This window comes from Neoarius graeffei, chromosome 11 (assembly GCF_027579695.1).
Source record: "Neoarius graeffei isolate fNeoGra1 chromosome 11, fNeoGra1.pri, whole genome shotgun sequence".
Taxonomy (NCBI): domain Eukaryota; kingdom Metazoa; phylum Chordata; class Actinopteri; order Siluriformes; family Ariidae; genus Neoarius; species Neoarius graeffei.
Window position 1 is genome coordinate 11993481 of NC_083579.1, and position 26081 is coordinate 12019561.

The 26081-nt window shown below is 42.8% G+C and overlaps 1 protein-coding gene across 3 annotated transcripts in view; it reads right to left on the minus strand.

Annotated features, from left to right (window-relative positions):
* Positions 1-4886: 4886 nt before the first annotated feature.
* The window catches only part of ugp2b (UDP-glucose pyrophosphorylase 2b), a 122775-nt gene continuing 101580 nt past the window's right edge, over positions 4887-26081 (minus strand). For all 3 annotated transcript variants that reach the window (XM_060933426.1, XM_060933425.1, XM_060933427.1), the window contains exons 6-10: positions 18533-18830; positions 16463-16660; positions 14088-14330; positions 7417-7521; positions 4887-5302 (exon numbers count right to left, since the gene is read on the minus strand). In XM_060933426.1, the coding sequence (XP_060789409.1) occupies positions 5195-5302; positions 7417-7521; positions 14088-14330; positions 16463-16660; positions 18533-18830 (952 nt within the window). In that variant the 3' untranslated portion in view covers positions 4887-5194. The remainder of the gene's footprint in view (positions 5303-7416; positions 7522-14087; positions 14331-16462; positions 16661-18532; positions 18831-26081) is intronic.

Genomic DNA, 26081 nt, shown 5'->3' on the forward strand with positions numbered 1-26081 from the left:
GGTTAAACAGTACATCACCAATAAGGTGATGTACCTTATTGCACCTTACTGTGCAAGGCGCTTCGTTAAGAGAGGAGAATAAGTCTGGTGCAGGCCTCGTGGCCCATCTGCGTTTCTGCGCATCCCAATGAAGCAGTCATCATCGCTGATGTTATTCGTAAACATTGTATTAGTTTCCACTGTTATGCTGATGACACACAGTTGTATGTTCCTGCAAAACCAGATGAGAGACACCAGCTTAATAGAATTGAGGAATGTGTGAAGGACATTAGACACTGGATGTTTATTAACTTCCTTCTGCTTAACTCTGACAAGACTGAAGTACTTGTACCAGGACCACATGCAACTAGAAGCAAGTTTTCTGATTACACAGTAACTCTGGATGGCCTTTTTCTTCACGTGCAGCAGTAAAAGACCTCGGAGTGATCACTGACCCCAGTCTTTCATTTGAAACTCACATTGATAACATCACCCGGATAGCATTCTTTCATCTCAGAAATATTACCAAGATAAGAAATTTAATGTCACTACATGCCGTGGAAAAACTAGTTCATGCTTTCGTTACCTCCGGGTTGGATTACTGTAATGCCTTACTGTCTGGATGTTCCAATAAGTGCATAAACAAGCTCCAGTTAGTTCAAAATGCAGCAGCAAGAGTCCTTACTAGAACTAGAAAATATGACCACATCACCCCTGTCTTGTCCACACTGCATTGGCTCCCAATCAAATTTCGTATTGATTATAAAATACTACTATTGACCTTTAAAGCACTGAATGGTCTTGCTCCACAGTACCTGAGGGAACTTCTAGTCCTTTATGACCCACCATGCCTACTTAGATCAAAAGGTGCAGGCTATCTGCTGGTACCTCGTATAGTGAAGGCTACATCAGGGGGCAGAGCCTTTTCTTACAAAGCCCCACAGTTATGGAACAGCCTTCCAAGTAATGTTCGGGAATCGGACACAGTCTCAGCGTTTAAGTCCAGGCTGAAAACATATCTGTTTAGTCAAGCCTTGTGTTAATGGTGTTTGAGGTAAAGGTGTAGATGTGGAGAGTCTTCAGACAGAGTGTTTTGGTAAACTGGGATGTATGGATGCTGTCAGTCCCCCACTCACTTGTTCACTCGAGTTTGTTAACGGTGTAGTGGCTGCTGCTTTATGTCCCGGGGCGCCTTCATGCCCGTGTTACCTTCTGGCTCTCCCCTTTTAGTTATGCTGTCATAGTTAGTTGCCGGAGTCCCTGCTTGTACTCAGTGCAATATGTATACTGTTCCTACAGTACTTATTCAGGTGACATTGGGCATACCTAACAACCTGTTTCCTCCCCCCCCCCAAAAAAAATCTGTCGCTCTGAGTTACATGTCGGTCCTGGGATCGAGATCCTGACCTCTTCTGCTCCTCAGACCTGCCTGATCCATCCTGGTGCCCTGTGTCTGGTTGGAGTCTCACCGCATTGCTTCTGTGGAGGACGGCCCCATGTGTATAGTTGAAAGTCACACCTGGAGGACACTCTGGACTCTTACAGTAATGCTTTTATGGCTGAGGACTTCAGTTGACTTGCTAACTTTAGGACTGCAGTTGTCATGAACAGTTTTGCACTCAAGTTTCCATCAATGAAGAGTTTATAACATCAACGAAACTGTCTTCATGTTAAAACTGTTAACGTTATAGTCATGTTGTCTGTTGTTGCTCAAATGAGGATGGGTTCCTTTTTGAGTCTGGTTCCTCTCGAGGTTTCTTCCTCATGTCGTCTAAGGGAGTTTTTTCTTGCCACTGTTGCCACAGGCTTGCTCATTGGGGATAGATTAGGGATAAAATTAGCTCATGTTTTAACTCGTTCAAATTCTGTAAAGCTGCTTTTTGACAATGTTTATTGTTGAAAGCGCTATACAAATAAACTTGACTTGGCTAGCAATGGACAGCTGACGGCCATGGCGTCTGTACATCCGTCCAGGAGGACTTGAGTATTGGGTAAACTGGAGTTACCCCTTGATCACCATTGCTCCCAGGTCTGCTCTGACCCGGGGTGGTAGCACCTGCCTGGGTTCCAGCTATGGGTTAAACAGTACATTACCAATAAGGTGCTGGCAGCAGGGTGCGCTCTGGTGCAGTGTGGCAGATGAACCCAAAAGGGTCAATGGTGCACCATCAGATGCCATGTGGAAGAGCCATTCAAATGGCCAACGGATGGCATCACTTGGGAAGTCAGTCGTCACTGCGGGGCAACTTCCATGCCCGTCAGGTCTGTGGCACTTTTGTGCACCACTTGGTATCAGGTCTGGAGGTCCAGAGAGACAACATGATGGGGGCACGACATGGTTTGTCTTACCTTACTGTGCAAGGCGCTTTGTTAAGAGAGGAGAATAAGTTTAGTGCGGGCCTCGTGGCCCATTTGTGTTTCTGTGCATCCTAATGAAGCGGTCATGGCATCGGTTGGTCCATCCGTCCGTCATCCACAATTCAGTTAAATCGTATCTCCTCCGTCAAATCTCCACGGCTTTCCGTTCCGATTGTTTTGTCAATTTTTTTGCTAACGAGTTAGTAATTAAGCCAAATTAAGAAATTTCCCAAGCCTCTCACTAGAATTGTATCTCCTCTCTGATTTCTCATCTGATTCCAGTTTTGGGTCGATCTTCCCTTGAGGAACAAATATTGGTGGAAATATTATCTCCTCCCTCTCTCGGTTCTCAATGGATTTCAGTTCTGATTGTTTTGTTTGAAAGAACTCGACCTTCTGTACAACACTTGGTCATTGTATTGTCAAATGTTTTGCTAACAAATTAGTTCAACTTGCCACATTTTCTTCTGACTAGAATTGTATTTCATTTATCATGCAATTTCAGTTCTGATCGATGTTTTGGGTCGATCTTCCGTCAGGGAACAAAATTTAGTCCTTTGTTGATTTTCCTGTTGTAAACAGTTAGTCATGGAGGTTGGTCCTCTCTCACATCGTCACATTTCAGTTCTGTTTGCTGTTTTGGTCGTCATGGTGGTTTTACTGGCAGGCCAGACGAGTGACTATGGCCTTGACATTCTGGTTTCTAGTCAGACTCACTTAAAGCTCATAGGCAATGGTTTTATGCACATTTGAAACTTTATATGTTAAACCTTCTGTAATTTTCTTCTGTTCCCAAGAAGTATTGTTTAGTAATAATTAAAATAAGTTAGTGCGGATCGTGGCGAATTTCTGTTCGGCTATTTTCGTGACCGCTCGGCACGTGACGTCATTTAAGACAAACAAACCACTTGAGTTGAGTCCACTTCCGTTTACTTGCATTGCCATTCGGCTTGAGTGCAGACGTGCATTCAGGAATTTCAAAGAAAAACCATGCCTTATTGTTGTGCAGTGAACTGCAACAACGGGACCGGTTCAGGAAGAAGTTTTTACCTTTTTCCGAAAGAGGAGACGAGGCGGAGAGAGTGGATTGTGTGCATGAAGCTAGAGGGTTGTTTTTTTTCCGAAAGAGGAGATGAGGCAGAGAGCGTGGATTGTGCGCGTGAAACAAAATCAAGCAGTCAAAGAAGAAATGGAGCAGCAACGCTCAAGCGAAAAGGAGAAGATTGGAGGTAAACATTTTTACTTTTGGTTGCAATTGATAAGTCAAGAATCCTGAGGGATCCTGTACGATCATTGTGGAAATGAGACAAAGGGATATTTCCTCACTTGGAGTCGGCTATAAATAGTATAATGCCGTGGATGAGAGGCTAATGTGGCCTACTGGCGCACTGTCAAGTAATCGTTCCCTATATCCACTAGGGAGGGCGGTTTAATTATTCTTCAAAAGGGCTCTTTAGTATTACGACGAAAGTAAGAATTTATCATAACTACCAGGATAAATCGTTTGGGCGCGAGTCTTGTTGAGGTCCGGGGTCACCGCGATCAGAGTCGACCGAGTCGCTGTCCGATTCCGAGGCCGCACGGTCACACCAGTGAGCCACATTCACAGATTGCTTCGCAACGGCCATAGGTTCATACATATATGGTTTCACCTCTCGATATTCAATTTGGAGAGTTCCTACTTCAAAATCGTTATCAGACATTTTACACAACCTCTCACGACCAAAGTCCGTACACGTGTGCTCGGTTCACAAGTAAACACTGAGCTGCTCCCAGGCTGTTTGGCTTGAATGACGTCACGACGACGGTCCCCTGGTGGTAAAAGTGTGCATAAGTGAGATGCAAACAAACCTTCGGAAATTGGGCAAAACGGTACATTTTAACTGTTTCACTCAATTTTTAGGTTGAGTTTAAGTTTTAAACATACATACTAGCAACTCAGTCCATCAATGACTGAGAAGCCATGCCTAGTTTGGGTTTCATTTCGAAATAAAAATTACATGTCAATTAGGACACGCGAGCGTGTGACAGGAATGTAGTTCTACAAGCTTTGCAATGAAATGCATTTGCAGGGAACAGTGAGAGCTACAGCTTGTGTGACCTGCAGGCATTAAAGGCCGCTTGTGGGAATGTGTTCAGGACATAACCTCGTCAGGGAGTTTAACGCTCGACTGCCTTTACATTATAGGCTCATAATCACGTCCGGCCTCAGGGAACTGTGGGCGACCTTGAGCTCATGGTGCATCAGAATGAAGTTTCTCTTCTCCTTTCCCTTCAATAATGCGCCACTGGCTGGAATGTTAGATTACATTATTGTAATTAATAATCGGTTAATTAACTTTTTTGGTCATATGAGTAAATGAACATGAAGTTAATGTTCCCGGAGTATTTCATTTACCCATTGACTGACTATGTCTGTCTCTTTTTCTCTCACTCTTCATCAACCTGCCCTTTAATGCTCTCTCAGTATTTCTTTTCATTTGCCCTTTTTTTTTTTCAATCATACCATCCCTGAACATTTTACAACTGAGTTCACTGACACACACACATTTTGTTCCATATTGCACTTTATTTTGTTCCAGAACTGTTCACTGTGATCAAAAGCTTATTGCTTTCACTTTTTTTTTTTAAACAGGTGAGATTTAGGACAGTCTACAATGCCACAAAGTGCACAAAGAGAAAATACTGATCTCTCTGAATAGAAAAACAAAAGCAGTGGATGAAGAAGAGTTGTATTTTGTACAGTAACTTGATACAGAATGATACAAAAATAAGTCTGAGAGGACGTGTCCGAGGCACTGTCTCTCTGTCGTGAGGCGGGACAGACAGGTGAAGTGAGGTCATGTGACTAGAGCCGTCAGTGATCCAGGATGCGCAGGTTTCCGGAGACTATTTTATTTTCCAGCATGGAGCCGGCTGGGATGTCGATCCTGTCCCCGTGATTGGCGATGATGATCACCGTTCCCTGTGCACAGCAGCAAAAGGTCAGAAATAATTCAGTACTGCCAGATACAAACATTTCATGAAGGATCAGTCTCTCACAAACAAGGGCATGTTTTAAATTACATTTCTGTTTCAAATGTATTTGATCAACCCAGGAATGTCTAATGCAGTAATATGATTAGTCACAGCAGTATCGAGTCGTACATGAGCTGATGGACGAGCTTTTATTCTAGCCACATTCACTGGATTTTGAGAAACGGAGCATTTTTTGGAAATTCGATAAACAATTTTACTGACAGGGCGGCACGGTGGTGTAGTGGTTAGCGCTGTCGCCTCACAGCAAGAAGGTCCTGGGTTCGAGCCCCGTGGCTGGCGAGGGCCTTTCTGTGCGGAGTTTGCATGTTCTCCCCGTGTCCGCGTGGGTTTCCTCCGGGTGCTCCGGTTTCCCCCACAGTCCAAAGACATGCAGGTTAGGTTAACTGGTGACTCTAAATTGAGCGTAGGTGTGAATGTGAGTGTGAATGGTTGTCTGTGTCTATGTGTCAGCCCTGTGATGACCTGGCGACTTGTCCAGGGTGTACCCCGCCTTTCGCCCCTACCGTAGTCAGCTGGGATAGGCTCCAGCTTGCCTGTGACCCTGTAGAACAGGATAAAGCGGCTAGAGATAATGAGAGATGAGAACTTTACTGACAATCATTTCCTCTTTGGCAGACTTCTTAAAAACCTATCGATGGCTGCACAATTTTTTTTTTTGTAGAAAGTGCCGTCTTACTATCGTATAGAATAGCTTTGGACATTTCAGTTGTCATTTTCAAACAAAAATGTTCCTACTATTCCGTCTGTGGTTGGTTAAACAAAACGGCAGAGTCCGGTGCTGTTCTCTACTCATGGCATATTCAAGATTTTTATTTGTCATATACACAACTGCCCAACCAATATAAAAAGAAATATATATATATATAAATAAAAGTGCATATGGAATGCAAAATATAAAGGTAGAGTGAAAAATGAAGATAACATAAAAAAAAGGAGGCAAACATAGAGGTAGATATATTGTGCAATCTCATTATCTCTAGCCGCTTTATCCTGTTCTACAGGGTCGCTGGAGCCTATCCCAGCTGACTACGGGTGAAAGGCGGGGTACACCCTGGACAAGTCGCCAGGTCATCACAGGGCTGACACATAGACACAGACAACCATTCACACTCACATTCACACCTACGGTCAATTTAGAGTCACCAGTTAACCTAACCTGCATGTCTTTGGACTGTGGGGGAAACCGGAGCACCCGGAGGAAACCCACGCGGAGAACATGCAAACTCCGCACAGAAAGGCCCTCGCCAGCCACGGGGCTCGAACCCAGACCTTCCTGCTGTGAGGCGACAGCGCTAACCACTACGCCGCCTACTGTGCAATGTCTTAAAAAAAAAAAAAGGAGAGGCAAACAATGTACAAACATGAACTGATAGCCTAGTTAGTCGAGTAGCTAATCAATCAGAGCGCATGAATGCAGATCGAAGAATGATACAAGGTGGAGAAACGACGCGCTAAAGCTGTGGGATTTAAACCGCCTGCTTTTTGTGAAAATGAACAAATTTGTCTCAAGTAAGTGTTCAAGATTATGTACGGAATTTTATATTCAGTACATAACGAATGAGGCGAGTGAGTCGCGCCCCTGAGCTCACAAGTGGTGAAAAAGAAACCGAAATGACGACTGACCAGCTGTTTACATCACTGCTTTTGTTTTAGCGCTGGATCTCATTCACAGGAAGGGGAAGATTTGGTGGTGTATTTATGGAACGGATACTGGCCGAGTTAAATTTCCATTCTTAACTCCACAACTTGTCTTTTTATATATAAATAATTATATATATACACACACACAGAGGTTAGCAGTTCAATTCCCAGGAATATCTGACGTGCCCTTGAGCAAGGCTCCCATCCTCCGAAGGGTTAACTGCAGAGTGTTTCACTGTGCTCTAAGGTACGGGATTTAAATCAAGGCTTAAAACTCCTTATAAGCACCGTTAAAATAAAACACGCCACTGTTCGACCAGAAAAGCATGTTATCAGTTGTACATGTCTTCAGAGCTGTGAAGCATCAGATTAAAGCAAAGATAGGAACATGATGTTTACCTTCAGAGAAACGTTTTTTCCAAATGTCACATCTCCGGATACGGTGAGGTGATCCAGCTCCAGCATGTCAGGAATACTCTCGAAGCGTGTCAGATATTCCTGTACCTGCACATAAGGAAACAGGCATGTTCAGTCAGAGTGCTGCGTGACACAAAATGCGTTCAATGATTTGCTCAGTCTCAATAGAAATTATATTTACAGTGGTGTTTGAACCCTTTAGAATTTTCTATATTTCTGCATAAATATGACCAAAAACATCATCAGATTTTCACACAAGTCCTACAAGTAGATAAAGAGAACCCAGTTAAACAAATCGAGACAAAAATATGATGCTTGGTCATTTATTTATTGAGGAAAATGATCCAATATTACATATCTTTGAGTGGCAAAAGTATGTGAACCTTTGCTTTCAGTATCTGGTGTGACCCCCTTGTGCAGCAATAACTGCAACTAAACGTTTGCGGTAACTGTTGATCAGTCCTGCACACCGGCTTGGAGGAATTTTAGCCCGTTCCTCCATACAGAACAGCTTCAACTCTGGGATGTTGGTGGGTTTCCTGACGTTTACTGCTTGCTTCAGGTCCTTCCACAACATTTCCATTGGATTAAGGGCAGGACTTTGACTTGGCCATTCCAAAACATTATCTTTATTCTTCTTTGGTAGAACGACTTGTGTGCTTCAGGTCGTTGTCTTGCTGCATGACCCACCTTCTCTTGAGATTTAGTTCATGGACAGATGTCCTGACATTTTCCTTTAGAATGCGCTGGTATAATTCAGAATTCATTGTTCCATCAATGATGGCAAGCCGTCCTGGCCCAGATGCAGCAAAACAGGCCCAAACCATGAAACCACCATGTTTCACAGATGGGATAAGGTTCTTATGCTAGAATGCCGTGTTTTCCTTTCGCCAGACATAACACTTCTCATTTAAACCAAAAAGTTCTATTTTGATCTCATCCATCCACGATGAGCAGCAATGTTCTTTTTGGAGAGCAGTGGCTTTCTCCTTGCAACCCTGCCATGCACACCATTGTTGTTCAGTGTTCTCCTGATGGTGGACTCATGAACATTAACGTTAGCCAATATGAGAGAGGCCTTCAGTTGCTTAGAAGTTACCCTGGGGTCCTTTGTGACCTCGCCAACTATTACACACCTTGCTCTTGGAGTGATCTTTGTTGGTCGGCCACTCCTGGGGAGGGTAACAATGGTCTTGAATTTCCTCCATTTGTACACAATCTGTCTGACTGTGGATTGGTGGAGTCCAAACTCTTTAGAGATGGTTTTGTAACCTTTTCCAGCCTGATGAGCATCAACAACGCTTTTTCTGAGGTCCTCACAAATCTCCTTTGTTCGTGCCATGATACACTTCCACAAACGTGTTGTGAAGATCAGACTTTGATAGATCCCTGTTCTTTAAATAAAACAATTGTCATCCCATTGATTAAAAACACCTGACTCTAATTTCATTTTCAAATTAACTACTAATCCTAGAGGTTCACATACTTTTGCCACTCACAGATATGTAATATTGGATCATTTTCCTCAATAAATAAATGACCAAGTATAATATTTTTGTCTCATTTATTTAACTGGGTTCTCTTTATCTACTTTTAGGAATTGTGTGAAAATCTCATGTTTTAGGTCATATTTATGCAGAAATATAGAAAATTCTAAAGGGTTCACAAACTTTCAAGCACCACTGTATATTACAGAGTCTTTCTATCATTCGTATGATATCAGTTTGGTTGAAAATCTAGATGAAACGCCATGGACTGATGAATGCGCAGAGAAAATAAAATACAACCCCAATTCCAAAAAAGTTGGGACACTGTGTAAAATGTAAATAAACAGGATGAAGATTTGTAAGTCACAGCAATCCTATATTTCATCTGAAATAGTACAAAGACAACATATCAAATGTTGGAACAGGGGTACCAAAGAATGAAAAGGGTGTGTAATGCTTTAAAAAATAATAAAAATTAGGTTAATATTAAAACTGCATGGCTCTGTACTGAGTCCAGGTGTTAAACTGGCCTGCCTGCAGTCCAGATCTGTCTCATTTAAAATATTTGATGCATTATGAAGCACAACAAAGGAGACCCTGCACTGTTAAGCAACTAAAATTATATCAGGCAAGAATGGGACGACATTTCTCTTTCAGAACTACAGCAATTGGTCTCCTCAGTTCCCAAACGTTTGCAGTGTGTTGTTAAAAGTAGAGGTGATGCAACACAGTGGTAAACACGCCCCGTCCCAACTTTTCTGAAAAGTGTTGCTGATCTCAAATTCAAAATCTATTAAAAAAACAAAACAAAAAAAAACTCAGTTTCAACATTGGATATTGTCTTTGCACTATTTTCAATTAAATACAGGGTTTCCATGATTTGCAAATCTTCACATTCTGTTTTTATTTCCAGTTTACACACAGCGTCCCAACTTTTTTGGAATTGGGGTTGTACATCTGAGTGAAAGAGTTTTACAGCTATGTTATCAGCTCTACAGGCTCCCTGGTGTTTTCTTTAGGGTTCGTGAAATCAAACCAATATAATAAAGTTCCAGACGTCAAAGCGCTCTCGTTTACATTCCCATGTGTGCGTAAACCTTCCAGGTATGACGCCTCTTCCTGTAATAATGATGACTATAAAACAGACTTTACAATGTTGCCCTGGTCGATCACTGAACAGGACAAACACGTTGACAGGTTTTGAAAAGCCGAGACGCAGTGGTTATTTTATACAGAGCTGAAGAAAGGTTAAGAGTTCATTTAATTCTCCTGACTACAGCAAAAAAAAGAAAAAAAAGTGCTGCACCATTTTTCATCCTCCGAAATAATATAAGCAGTGAATGTGGGCTGTATAATGCAGCCCTGTCCTGACCTGGAGCTCCGTCCCTGTAGACCAGAAAAGCAGCATACTGCAGCTTTAATGAGCCTGACCTACATACTGCTGTGAAGCAGCAGACACCAGATAGGCCATGCAGATCTCCACAAGATTGATCATGCGTGCGGTTGTACAAAAATAATGCTCGAGTATCATTACCTTTCACTGTTAACGTTAAAAAAAAAAATTTTCCATTATTATTATACCTTCTGCTGCGTTCAGAGGACCCACTGTATAGTCAACTACATTTCCCTCCACAATTATTGGGACTCCTTGTAAAGATTAGTGGGGGGGTGGATCCACCTTTTGAAGAAGTTGCTTCATCTCACATTGGAAAAACTTGTTTAAAAAAAAAATCCCTCATCAACAAAAAGGCTCGTCACTGTACAGTAATTGGCACCTCTGGAAATACTGGTGAACACACTATACAGGAGCTGAAACATGTTTCCCATTTAAATTGTAGGAACTTTCACACTAATCCATGACTGCTTGATTAACTGGGGAACAAACATGAGGCGACACAGAGGCCAAATTCCCTCAACATCAACGTGGGAAAGAAAAAAAGAGAGAGACAAACTAAATGAGGGAGAAGTGTGTTGAGTTTCATAAGTCAGGGAATGGTTATTAAAAATAGCTACTCAGCCAAAAATGTCCATTTCCAATGTTCTGTTAGGGCAATAATAAAAAAGTGGACCCCAACTGGTACAAACTCGCCTGGAAGAGGGTAAGAGAGACAGAAAAAAGTAAAATCTTGGCGTTTCCAAATCTCCATGCCAACAGATTATTTAGAAGGTTCCAGAAAAAAGCCTTTTCTGTCAGTTAACCACAAACATTAGCGCCTGAAGTTTGCAAAACGCTGCTCCAACTTTGACTGGAACCGTGTACTCTGGTCCGATGGAACAAAAATGGAGCTTTTTGGTAATAAACACTTGCGGTGGGTTTGGTGTAAAAAGCCGGAGGTTATAATGAAATGAACTCAATCCCAACTGGAAAATATAGCGGAGGTTGTGAGAGGATTGTTTTGGGGCTCTTTTTCCTTCAAAAGGCCCTGAAACCTTGTTAGAGTCCATGGCATCATGAAATCCCAGGACATTTTAATTCTAAATCTGGCTCCTCTGCATTTTAGGAAACTAAAACTGGGTCGTCATTGGATCTTCCAGAAGGACAATGGTCCAAATCAATGCTAAAATGGTTCAAGCTTCTGCCCTGGCCATCTCAGTCCCCTGAGCTGAAAAGGAAAGGGCACAAGAGAGGGTCGAGGACCCTGGATGATCTGGAGAGATTGTGGAAAGAGGAATGGGCTCCGATGTCCTGCTCTGTATCTCCAGCCTTATAAAATGTTATCGGAGAGACTCTGTGCTGTTTTACTGCCAAAGGGAAGGTGTACAAAGTATTAAATCACCATAATAGTGCTACACATGTTTTTGTTTTTCTCTGAATAAATTTATTTCAATTCAAGGCTGGATTTTTTTTTTTTTTAAACCCTTTTTACTGATCTTTACAAGGAGTGCCAATAATGGTGGAAGGTGCCATCTGTCAATTACAACATGGACTTAAAAATTCTGGTGTTTATGTGACCGAGATAATCGTGAGTGGACAATCGGAGCACAACATTAGATTGAGTGCGTGAATACAACACACCTTCCAACCAATCAGATTCACGGTTTCACTTGTGCTCAGTTGTATAATTAATTTATACCAAACTAGAGGTGTTAAGCTTGCAGGATAAAATACGTTTTCCAACATAAGAGGCGACCTCCGGGGTGTAAAATTAATGCCGTCCAGATGGACCTCATCGCAGATATACCTGTGGATGTAAATAAAACGTTTGTATATACTGTGTCCCTTCTATATAGACCCCTTTCACTGACATCACCCGAAACAGGAAGTAAACAGACCCTGCGCCATTTTGGAAGACCAACAAACTCGTGATTAGGGGGAAATAACGGCAGCGGTATGTGAACCCACGAGAATAAAGTGGAGTAGCAAACGACTTAAATAAAACAGCTCAGATGTGTTTGTTTATGATTTATTGGCCCAACAGTAGACTTGAAAGAAACCTGTGTGAGACTTGGCAAAAAACTGTGGATATAATGGATAAGTCTGTGCATGATCTGCGGACACTTCGAGGTAAGCAAACGCAAGAAATTCAGATTTAAAACATGCTAAATTGGCCCCAAGTTGATAACTGTATGAGGAGCAAGCCTCCCAGACTTCTACAATTTATTAATAATAATAATAATAATAATAATTTAGGATGGTTTGGGGCTTACTCTCCCTCCTATTATATAAATAAAGCATAGTTGTTGTGTAGGCATATATCATAAATACATATGTATAATTTGGATAAATTAACCTAAATTATGGATACCTTAATAGTAACAAAAAGTATTAATTTTTCAACTGAAAAGATATATTCATCTCATCTCATTATCTCTAGCCGCTTTATCCTTCTACAGGGTCGCAGGCAAGCTGGAGCCTATCCCAGCTGACTACGGGCGAAAGGCGGGGTACACCCTGGACAAGTCGCCAGGTCATCACAGGGCTGACACATAGACACAGACAACCATTCACACTCACATTCACACCTACGCTCAATTTAGAGTCACCAGTTAACCTAACCTGCATGTCTTTGGACTGTGGGGGAAACCGGAGCACCCGGAGGAAACCCACACGGACACGGCGAGAACATGCAAACTCCGCACAGAAAGGCCCTCGCCAGCCCCAGGGCTCGAACCCGGACCTTCTTGCTGTGAGGCGACAGCGCTAACCACTACACCACCGTGCCGCCAAAAGCTATATTATTAAAAGATAAATATCAACAAGATTACCTTGGCCATAACTATGTGTAGGTTATTCTTAATAACAGCTGTAATATCACGAACCAAACCACTAACAACATAATTGTAAGCCTGTAGCCCTTTGGAGGCTTTCAAGTCATCAGCAGTGTAAGCAGTGTTCGAACTACGGGGGTACACGGGGGATCCGAGATCCCCTGAAACAGACATGAGATCCCTTGAAAACATGATTTGGGAAATGTTGGGGGGTCTCTAAAATATTGGCAAAATGATGTTTATTGACATAGCAATCGTGTGTAACGGGAAGCATTTGCATATCCGAAGTGTTGTGTTTACATCAAAGATAAAATAAACCGATATGACAACGACTGCTGCTGCCAGGTTGGTTGTTGAGTAGCCTGACTGTTTTATTTTTTCTTGCGTATGGTATCATTGTTGACGCGAGGTTGTTTTTTGAACATGCTAATGCGGACACGATTTCCCCTGATGAGTTATGACTTCAGACGCGATGCGTGTGGAGTCCGCGTGATAGGCTTCTCATGTGTTTGGAGATCCGCGCTCCGAGACAAGCACAAGCGCCCCCCCAAGGGAAAAAAAGGGACCCCCCGAAAATATCGGCATAGTTCGAACACTGAGTGTAGGCACTGGGTGTAAACAACAAATAGTTTACAATGTCTGGGTAGCAAACAGATGGCAGAATTGGTGTCCGGTCCTCCTTATGTTTCCATTCTCCCTTGCCACGAGTCTTATCATATGGGTCAAACCCATCAATCACAGCCAGTTTCTCCACATACCGTGCCCTTTCTGCAGCTGGTAAGGTACTCACATAACCAGAATTATCAGCCATCGTGTCACTTTACTCTCGCTCGTACTTTGTTTTATATTGTGAGTGCATGTACTTGGTCTTCCAATATGGCGCCTAACAAAATCTCGCGGCGCGGTGACGTCATGCGGTAGCCCTCTAGAACCACAAGTGTCTTTTACCCCTCTTACCTTGGTGAAGGAGCTGCCCAGTTTGACGTGTGGCGTCGTGGGGAACTCTCTCTTCTCGCTCATGGTGAGAGACCCCGCCTCCAGGCTATACAGGTTGGACATAACCAATAGCAGATCAGAGGTGGTTTTGACTGGCAAGAAGCGGCTACGAGGAACGTTGATGCCCAGAGCGTTTTCGAAGCACTTGATAGCGGCGCCTACAGCCGTCTCCAGCTGGATCACGTTCAGGCCGCCGTTCAGGGTCTGGGGAGAGAAAACCGGATACGCAAAGCCTTTTAACTGCAGGAGTAAAGACATAATGCACTTTTTATATGATAAACCCATTAAACTGTGTGAATGTGTGTTTTCTTTTTAACACCAATCGTCATAAGTTTTCAAAAGTAATCCATTGTCTTGATTACTTGCAAGTTTTTGTCTGTGTTGTCAATGATTACCGAAGGAGGAAGAGGAGGGGGAATCCAGAGAAGTTGCCGTGATTCGGAAGCGTGAGGTTTAAGGAACTTTCAATTATTAGTCAAGATGAGAATTTAAAAACATTAGTGCTCTGAAATTAAACATGGCAGTCGATACGCGCATCATTGAACTTTTCTTAAATGGATAATGTAGCATAGCAGGTTGTTTTAACTCTAACAAGTAAATGATCACTCGTTAGCTCGTCCCGCCGAAAGGTGACGAGTTTATACCATACTGTGTTGTCCGTTCAACGTCGTCCACATTTGACGAAAATCACTTCTTCCGTTTTAATTCTTCACCTAATTTTATTTTATTCTTTTTAGCAGGAAGGTAGGTCTGCCTGGGGTGCATATTTTATATATATATATATATATATATATATATATAGCTTCTACCCAAATTTGCATAACTGTAATTAATAATGAAGATATGGCGTAATCAATCAATCCCTAACGAGCAGTTTCCACACAAATCGCTTCTTCACCGATTTTGATTCTTTCTGGCATGAAAGTAGGGGTACCTAGGGTGCATATAACTTCTACCCAGGTTTGCTTGATTACAATTATTAATGAAGTTATGGACTAATTAAGCCTTAATGAGCAGTTCAACAAAAATTGCTTCCTCGTTGTTGTTGTTTTGGATTCTTTCTGGCGAATAGGTCGGTATTCCTTGGGTGGATATCGCTTCTATATAGCTTGCGACATTTGTTGCGCAAGGTGGCCCACTTTAGATCGTTCCTTCTGGACGAGACCGGGCCGGAGCGAGCTACGCCATCATTCTCTAACTTCATTTCTCGAGTTGAGTTCACACGCGTTTTTAAGGCAGCAGGTGAATTTTCTCACAGCGCTTTCTTTTATGTTAAGGGCATTGAGCAGACGCCCTGATCCAGAGCAGTTAAGGCCAATTTATGCTGACAACCCAGTCCTCGCAGATGGTGTCGCAGATGGCGTCTGCGTAGCCCCCCCTCCTTCGCAGACGCTCTGCGCACACCTCCCAAAAATTGTGACCACCGCAGACAGCCTCGCAGACAAGAGGGTCCACTCTACATCTGCTGTACACGCACTTCCGCTTCCCTACTTTCCCAGTTTGTTTTGTTTTCACGACCGCCATTTTTAAAAACACGAGCGAAGATGGAGCAGCACGAAGAGCAAGTGAGGAAGTACGGACATCTATACGACTCCAGTTCTCGTCATTATAAGTAACTGGAGGATAAACACTCCACTAACCACACCCACCAACTACTCCTAGCGATTTTGCGACTTCATGCCCCCTTGTGTTGTGGCGGTGAATAACATCGCGCACGCCTATTACTCCCCGCTCAACGATAAATTACAACTGTCTGCGAAAAGCTATCTGCGAAAGCCTTGTCGCAAGAGCATGCAGAGGCCCTTAGGGGTTCGGTGCCTTGCTCAAGGGCAAGAGAATCAAACCAGCAACATTCTCGTCCCAAAGCTGCTTCTCTAACCATTAGGCCATGGCTTCCCCCAACTCAAAGTGCTGTCACCGTTAAGCAAAAATAAAAAAAAGTACACTAGTTTTTTTTTTTTACTTGTACAAATATCTAGAATGTGATCACAAAATGCTTTAAACCATAACTTTTCGGAATACAAAAGTATTGTAGCATGTGGCTGAGAAAATCCATTTGGAAAGCTGATTTTTAGTCTGGAACGCTTGTTCGCAGTGTATAGACACTACACTATGGGCCCACTGTCTATTCTGGGGGCGGAGCTCTGAAAGTGGGCGGGAATTAGTTTATTTAAAAAAAAAAAAACACGACAATTTAAAGCAGTAGTACACAAGTGTATATAATAAAAGATTTGAACTTTTTAATCCCCAAAGTGACAATGAATAAATTAAAGACCTTCGAATATTAACAAATTGAGCGTGTGCGTGCGCAGTGAGGTATGTTTATTCTGTGTAACCTTTGGATTCACGATGATTTCCATGTCCATGGCGTTCTGCTGCTGCAGTCTCTTGATGGCGGCCAGCGAGATCCACAGGTTGTTGGTGTTGAAGATCTTGAACTTGGAGACGGATTTGAACTCGTCCACGTGAGCTTTGGGAACCTGTGCGATCTCGAGTAACCTCAGCTTCCCGTCGTACTGAATCAGAGTCCCTCCCTGGAGAGAAAACCCACACTTTAGATACGCACCTACAGAGTCGTCTGGATTAGAAAAGTGAAAACGTTATAGTTTAAAGGACATGGGACATGGATTTTTACCTGGGTATAATTATGTATAAAGGACATAAGAAATGCCATCTAAATCACTGCAGGGCGTCAAAAATGTGAAAATCACCACATTATTCAAGTTTTTCTATACATCAGCGTAAAACAAGGATTCGTTAATGAGCTAGGTGGTCACGTGACCCGTGACGTCACAAAAACTTTCCAAGGAGCCAGCGCTTGGGTATCTAATGTAAACAGGTTACCGAAATGGACACCATCGACAGTGACATTCCCGATGTTTCACAGAGATGTGAAGTTAGACCCTATCAATTCGAACCGATAGCTGGAAATTCACATGAACATGGATCTTGTCTTTACTCTGACGGGTCAGATGATTCTGAGAGTGAGAGTTCATTCAGCCCTCATGAAACTGAAAGCGGTCGGCTCGATAACACTTCCTGGTAAGTTAAAAACAATTCTGCTCAAAGGCTAATGATCTGTTGAAAGAAGTATTATTTTTGTATCATACATTGAAAGTTCATCATAGATCTAGCTAAAGTCCATTGCAAGCTAGTTTTTTTTTTGCTGATATTTTTCGAGATTGATTGAGATACAATGCTTCCAGAGTCCGAGATGAAAACATTCAAAATGGCGAAACGAGTCAGAATTATGACAATCAATAATTGATACACCCAAAATTATAATACTAATCCTTACCTCGGCTTTCAGTCGCTTAGCCCAGAGGTCTTCAACGGGGGGGGGGCGCGAAATCGCACCAGATCACTCATATCAACAAAAATATTCCTGGCCTCCGTGCAGGGATGCAAACAGCGCGCCTTTTGGCGGATGCCGCCTTTTTCACGGCTGAATCGCGCAGATCCGATTTTTTTAAAAAAGCGATATTAATTCATGAAACATGAAGTATAAGGATGAGAAAAAAACAGTTTAAATCAGGAAGCTGCGCACATTTGTGCAGCCTGGCGCAAATGTGTGCAGCTTCCCGATTTAAACTGTTTTTTTTTTTTTCTCTCATCCTTATACTTCCTGTTTCATGAATTAATAAACATCGCTCAGTACCTGAGTATTAATGTTGAAAGAATCCTCAGTGAAATGGTCCGAACACAGTTTGTGGGAAACAGTAGGTGCAAAGTTTTTTCAACAGGTGTTCTGTAAAGTTATCCTACCTCTTGGATTTGTCCTACCAAGCCTACTGTGCATGCGCGAAGCCTACTGCGCATGCGCAGGTGAGCCCACACTTTCCTCAGCTTCGGGTCCTTGGGGAACGCAAAAAAACTTACTCCAGGGCATTTCCCATTGGAATTATTGCAACCATAAGCAGCACAATACACCATGATGTCCAATGTACTTTAAAGACCATAAAAACAATTTTCTTGTCATCCACTTCTCCATTCATCTACCCGCTTGTGCTGTGCCCGAAAGTTTTTGTGACGCATGATCACGTGACAGCGGCTCTTCCGGTTGCAAAAAACGCATATCGGAAGTCGAGCAGAAATGCCATATAATCATCACGAATATAACGATTTTGCTGAATTTAATAGATGATTTTGTATTTGTTGATGCAATTAATTCATATTTTTAAGGGAAAGAAACTGATATAGCGTGCATTTATGTTTCATGTCCCATATCCTTTAAATCAACATGGAAACCGGATTCTGATTGGTCGGAAGGTGTTTACTATAATAGTAGCTTTGAATACGTTATTGCTGTAGTAACAACTTGGCTGTGCTGATGTAGGAAAAAAAAAAAAAAATCAACTAAGCATTACTTAAATCTTTAAATGATCGATTTTTTTTTTTTCTCTGACCTTGACGTCGGCCCTGGTCTTGTCCGTGACCTCCATGATGAACTCGCAGCGCTTGCCGTTGGGTTGGCTCACCAGATGGTTGAGGATGTGCAGGTCCACGGTGGCACCCAGGTTGTCGATGTTGGACACGAAGATGTACTCCTTCCCCTCAGCGATGAGCTGCTCCAGCAGGCCAGAGTTATAGAAGCTGGCGTAGATGTCTCCGTGTCCGGGTGGGTACCAGCCCTCAGCGCTCTCTCCGATCATGCCCACGTCTTTCGCCACAGGCAGCAGAGACTCCTTATTGACCCTGGGATACCTACAAAGTGGCATTTAATGGGTGTTCATCTCAGAACCAATGCTGACTGCGAATTTTAATCCGTGGAGTGGTTCACGGTCTCGCTTTTTCGAATGTCATTAGACAAAATGAGCTGCTGTGTAATTCGGGGGCCAAGCACCTAAGGTGCACAGGAACTCTATTGGAAATGTAGGTTTTCTTCTTAAAGGGGAACAGAGGGCAATATATAGAGTAAATATAACAATAAAACACACATTGATGAACCTTATTCAAGACTTACAAAAGTTTTTTGTTCTAAGGTTGGAAAGTTATAGTGTTTTGAAAGTAGCTCGAGCAAACTATTTCCGCAGTTTGAACAGCCCGCCATGATATTAATTTTATCCAATCAGAATGCACGTTCATTTTCTCTGCGTAACACTCATGACGTATGTACGTGCCCAGTTGTGTTGGCTCATTGCGGTTGGGAATAGCACGTGTGAAATACCTGTTTCTGCCTCTTGCGACGATTTCGCAAGTCCACGGGTGGCGCCTATCTCATTGCAGCAAATAAATTCTGCTGGACTCGTGAGCAACTCCACGTTACATTTTCCGCACGAGCACCACGCCGTGTCACCTGCACGCAGACGCTCTGCCCCACGCTCGCCATGCCCATGGTCAGCATCAGTCTCATCCTCGCCGTCATCCGAGCTTTCTTCTCTTCTTTCGTCATCACCGGAGTCGAGAGTACCTCTCCTAGGTTCAAACTGGTACCCTTCTAAGCCATAGCCTGCTTGCAGTGTGTCTTGCGGGATCTCTTCGTATGATTCGACAGAGCTGTCGCTTTCACTTGATGCGCCCGACGCCATGATTACACGCTTCTCTCCTAGTGCAGTGGGTAGGGCTGACGTCACGGTCTTTTAAAAATGGCGACTCTTGTGCCGTTTAGCGTACCGACTATTATATTTACAATTACCAAGATATTTCGTTGTTTTCTAGTATATAAATTTGATAGAATACTTAAGAATACGTTACTTTGTCACATCAGCAACTGTATATATTATATTTGGTACCCCTTTAAAAAGTATAATACCACCACTAATAAGAAAACTGCCAGTGCTAGAGGTCACTCTGAGCAGACTAAGTGCTACCAATAAAGCAAATTTGGACACATGTTTAAGGCCCGGTCCCACAATACTGATAACTATAAATACAGCGCCCTCCACAATTATTGGCTCCCCTCGTTAAGATATGTTCTTCGGCTTCTAATACATTTTTTTAAAATAATATAGGACAACAATGCAAAGACAGAAAAATCCAACCTTTAATTCAAGTGCATTTATTCAGTGGGGAAAAAAAAAATCCCACATTAAGAAATAATGTGTGCCACAATTATCGGCACCCCTGATGTTAATACTTTGTACAACTCCCTTTTGCCAACAAGACAGCACTTAATCTTCTCCTATAACATTTCACAAGATATGAGAATACAGAGAGAGGGATCTTCGACCATTCCTCTTTGCACAACCTCTCTAAATCGTCCCGGGTCCTCTCCTCTTCAGCTCACCCCACAGGTTTTCAATTGGGTTGAGGTCTGGTGAACCATTTTTGTGTCGATTTGACCACATGTTTAGGGTCATTATCTTGCTGAAAGACCCAGTGACGGCTCATCTTCAGCTTTCGGGCAGAGGCCACCAGATTTTGATTTAAAATGTCCTGGTGTTTCAAAGAGTTCATGATGCCGTGCACCCTAACAAGGTTCCCGGGGCCTTTGGAAGAGAAACAGGCCCACAGCATCACCGATCCTCCCCCATACTTCACAGTAGGCATGAGGTGCTTTTCCGCATACTCCTCTTTTGTGATGTATTAGTGTGTTTGTTGCCAAAAAGCTCTATCTTGGTCTCATCTGACCAAAACACACGGTCCCAGTACCGCTTAGCGAACTCCAGATGTTTACGTTTATGCTTGTAAGTGAGAAAAGGCTTTTTCCGTGCATGCCTTCCAAACAGCTTGTTGGCATGTAGATAGCACCTGATGGTTGTTATGGAGACTTTGTGACCCCAAGATGCTCCTCTTTGATGCAATTCTCTAACAGTGAGCTTTGGAGAACTTTTTATTTCTCTTGCCATCCTCCTCACTGTGCGTGGTGGCAAGATAAACTTGCATCCTCGTCCAGGCTTGTTTGCCACTGTTCCAGTTGTTTTAAACTTCTTGATGATTCCTCTGACTGTAGATACGGGCCGGTGTAGGCGAGCAGCTATTTTCTTGTAGCCGTTGCCTGACTTATGAAGGTCGACACATATCTGCCTTACTTGAATGGTGTGTTCTCTTGTCTTTCCCATGTTGAAGAGTGGACAAGAGAAATAGGCCTCTGTGTCGCATCATATTTATACCCCAGGGAAACAGGATGTGATGAATTACTAATTAAAAGGTTCCTAGATACTCTGATCAACTTTATAAACTACAGTAGAAATGGCAGAAATGCTTCAATTACATTTATTTTCTAGGAATTATGGGTGCCAATAATTGTGGAACAGGTGACTTTATGAAATTATTTCTTAGTCAAGGATTTTTTTTTAAATTCACTTGAGTTAAGGGTTACATTTTTCTACAATTTTCAGTGCGAGATTATGCTTCTGCAATAAAAAATTTATTTTAAGGCTTTTAACACGTCTTAACCAGGGGTGCCAATAATTGTGGAGGGCACTGTAAATCAGTCCCCTGCAGTTCATGTGGTTGGTGCTCACACCAGACCAATAACGATCCCTATAGCCCAGGGTTTATTCGTATCGCTGAGATTGCTTCTGGAGCCATTTTTCCAGGCTTGGACCTGATCCGATAAAACATCGGACACGTTGCCTGAGCACGTGCCATTTTTCCCGGGCATCCTTGTTGCATCCTGAACTCATGGAATACAGATTCAAGGGACAATAAAAAAGTAATACAAAGCACTGACTCTTTACAGATCCGTAACCACTCTGTATTTTGTATACTTTTTTTTTTAAATTATATTTCCGTAGTCCGTGACCTATCCATATTATATCAACCACTGGAGTGTGTACATGAATTGTTTTGAAGTCCAAGCTGTACAGTATGACCCGGAATAATGTGCGACTACTTGGAAAAAAAACTTCCATGACTCTTCCTAAGTTGCATGCGTTTATTTACCCGAGTGGCAGGACCAAGCGGGATTATAGTTGTGGTGTTTCTGCTCCAGATTGGAACTAAATTCAGGCATAGGGATAGTCCGTTATCAGTGTTGTGGGACCGGGCCCTTACAATAACTCAATGGAATCGTGGTAACACGATTCTGCTTTCCTATGGTTGTTGAAGCAGAGTTTAACAGACTCCATGATGATGAAGAATTCCATCATACTGGTTTTCCATTTTGAGTTTTTCAATACACGTGATGCTTCCTCCATTACCTGCAAATGAATTTGATGGACATCAAACTTCCGATTTGTAGCCAGTGTTGGGAGTCGAGTCACTAAACCTCGAGTCCGAGAACAAGACTCTAACCGCGCAATTTGACGGCGGCTGTTTCAGCGCCATTAGTTTGTTCCTGAACGTGCTTCTCTTTATCAGGGAGTGCGAAGTATTCTGTCAGAGATGGTTGGGAGACTGATGCAAGTGCAGAAGGTGCATTTATTAATACAAGTGAAGACGGTAAACAATCCAGAACGGCAGGCAAGAGGTCGAGCGAGGCAGAATCAAAGACGAGAAACAGGAAACCAAATAAGGCTCGGTAATGTGTCAGCAACGCAACTCAATACTTCGCAAAGCAAGTGTGTTTTCACTTGTTTCAATACTTCGCAAAGTAAGTGCGCAGCCGTGAGTCTAAGAGCATGACACTCTTGCACGAAATTAGTACAACGATTGATGTAGATATAAATATCTTGTGGCAAATTGTCAGAGTCATCACTGCTCAAGTCCAAGTCAAGTCACGAGTCGGACACGAGTACTACAAGCCTGCATATAGCAACGTGATCTAAAGTTAAGAAACAAAATTTGACTTAATTTGGGAGGGGCTACCGAAAACAGGAATACGCGAAGCGGTATTATTCCGTAGCATTTAGCAGACACTCTTCTCCAGAGTGACGTACAACAAGTGCTGAACGTCTAGACAAGAAAGTTCCAGTGCCAACTGAACAACAGTGTAATATTCTGTTGAAGTAACAGCAATCAGCCAAGGAAAACAAAATTCAAACATATACACATGAGCCGACAAAGTACAACTAAAAAGAGAAAAATAAAACCAACTGCTAACACCAAGTCATCATGACCAGAGTAGACAGTCCACAGCCTGGGTTGGTCAAGACCACGATGCGATTACACAGTGGGCAGGGACGCAGGGGAGTCTTCAGCGAGTCAACATTTCTGACCTCATTGGGAAGGTCATTCCACCAACAGAGGAACCAGGACAGACAGCGGTCTCAGCAACAGCTTGACGTTTTACCTTCAAATTTAGTACATCTCCTTGGGATCAAGTGCTGGTCCTCATGGCTTCTGCTTTTCTTCTGTCTCCAAGGATGCGAACAGGAAGTGCTTGGCCCCTTTAATTGCTGCTCGCAGGTATATTAATTACCTGCACCGACCGTGTTGGAGGTGGTTACGTTTTCGGCTCCGTTTGTTTGCCTGTTCCCAACGTAACCCAAAAAGTCATGAATGGATTTTGATGAAATGTTGAGGAAAGGTGAGCCAGGGGCAATTGATTAGATTTCGATGCAGATCCGGATATGTACAGTGGTGCTTGAAATTTTGTGAACCCTTTAGAATTTTCTATATTTCTGCATAAATATGACCTAAAACATCAGATTTTCACACGTCCTCAAAATAGATAAAGGGAACCCAGTTAAACAAATGAGACAAAAATATTAAATTTGGCAATTTATTTATTGAGGAAAATGATCCAATATTACATATCTTTGAGTGGCAAAAGTATGTGAACCTTTGCTTTCAGTATCTGGTGTGACCCCCTTGTGCAGCAATAACTGCAACTAAACGTTTGCGGTAACTGTTGATCAGTCCTGCACACCGGCTTGGAGGAATTTTAGCCCGTTCCTCCGTACAGAACAGCTTCAACTCTGGGATGTTGGTGGGTTTCCTCACATGAACTGCTCACTTCAGGTCCTTCCACAACATTCCGATTGGACTAAGGTCAGGACTTTGACTTGGCCATTCCAAAACATTAACTTTATTCTTCTTTAACCACTCTTTGGTAGAATGATTTGTGTGCTTAGGGTCGTCGTCTTGCTGCATGACCCACCTTCTCTTGAGATTCAGTTCATGGACAGACGTCCTGACATTTTCCTTTGGAATTTGCTGGTATATTTCAGAATTCATTGTTCCATCAATGATGGCAAGCCATCCTGGTCCAGATGCAGCAAAACAGGCCCAAACCATGACACTACCACCACCATGTTTCACAGATGGGATAAGGTTCTTATGCTGGAATGCCATGTTTTCCTTTCTCCAAACAGAATGCTTCTCATTTAAACCATAAAGTTCTATTTTTGTCTCATCCGTCCACAAAACATTTTTCCAATAGCCTTCTGGCTTGTCCACGTGATCTTTAGCAAACTGCAGACGAGCAGCAATGTTGTTTTTGGAGAGCAGTGGCTTCCTCCTTGCAACCCTGCCATGCACACCATTGTTGTTAAGTGTTCTCCTGATGGTGGACTCATGAACATTAGCCAATGTCAGAGAGGCCTTCAGTTGCTTAGAAGTTACCCTGGGGTCCTTTGTGACCTCGCCGACTATTACACACCTTGCTCTTGGAGTGATCTTTGTTGGTCGACCACTCCTGGGGAGGGTAACAATGGTCTTGAATTTCCTCCATTTGTACACAATCTGTCTGACTGTGGATTGTTGGAGTCCAAACTCTTTAGAGATGGTTTTGTAACCTTTTCCAGCCTGATGAGCATCAACAACGCTTTTTCTGAGGTCCTCACAAATCTCCTTTGTTCGTGCCATGATACACTTCCACAACCATGTGTTGTGAAGATCAGACTTTGATAGATCCCTGTTCTTTAAATAAAACAGGGTGCCCACTCACACCTGATTGTCATCCCATCGATTGAAAACACCTGACTCTAATTTCACCTTCAAATTAACTGCTAATCCTAGAGGTTCACATACTTTTGCCACTCACAGATATGTAACACTGGATAATTTTCCTCAATAAATAAATGAGTAAGTATAATATTTTTGTCTCATTTGTTTTACTGGGTTCTCTTTATCTACTTTTAGGACTTGTGTGAAAATCTGATGATGTTTTAGGTCATATTTATGCAGAAATATAGAAAATTCTAAAGGGTTCACAAACTTTTAAGCACCACTGTATGTGGATCCAGGATTTTTCTTCTCCTCTTGTCCCAAAGTCACTCAAAACGTAGTGAACGGATTCGGATGGAATTTGGTGGACAGCTTCAGTATTATCCTCAGTTCAAGTGAACCGATTTTGAAGAAGTTGATGTTTGTGTGGCTTGGTGGAGGTATGAACTCTACCGAGTGCCCTTTTAGTTTGTAAAAGAACCGTTTTTATGGTGTTCACTGTGTTGTGGTTGTTACTGTTGAAGGGGAGAAGCTAATGGTTAGCAAAGCAGCTTTGGGACCAAAAGGTCACTGGTTCAATTCCCTGGACCAGCAGGAATGGCTGAAGTGCCCTTGAGCAAGGCACCTAACCGCCCCCAACTGTTCCCTAGGCTGCTCTGGGTATATTGTACATTGCTCTGGATAAGAGTGTGTCGTGGTTTGGGAAAATCTATCACATGGTGGCATTTTGACTTTGGTATGGATCTCAACTACAAGGGAAGGGGGGGAAGAAAGTCTGCACAGACATTTCGTCAGCCGGTACCTTGTGACATTCGCTGTGTCAGGAAACCACACTCGGGGCCAGACTGTGGCATGTGCAAATGCACTTTTGGCGTTGAAAAGCGACTGTCGGGATTTACTCAAGATGCTCGGTGCAAAGTCAGCACTGGAAAGGCATGGACACGGTTATTTGTGTGTCTGACCTCATTGCATGTTTATTTTCAGGACGTTCCATTTTCAGAGTGCAAAATTTGTCGGGGAGAATATTTAAAACTCGAGTATAGCCAGAGATTAGCGCGCATCAATGATTTAAAGCATCAGATGATGATCTGAACAAACACAGAAAGCTGGATGTGCGATTTACATTACAGGCAGACGCTCTTATCCAGAGCGACGTACAACATGCGCAGAGCAGCCTGGGGAGCAGTTGGGGGTTCGATACCTTGCTCAAGGGCACTTCAGCCATTCCTGCTGGGTCAGGGA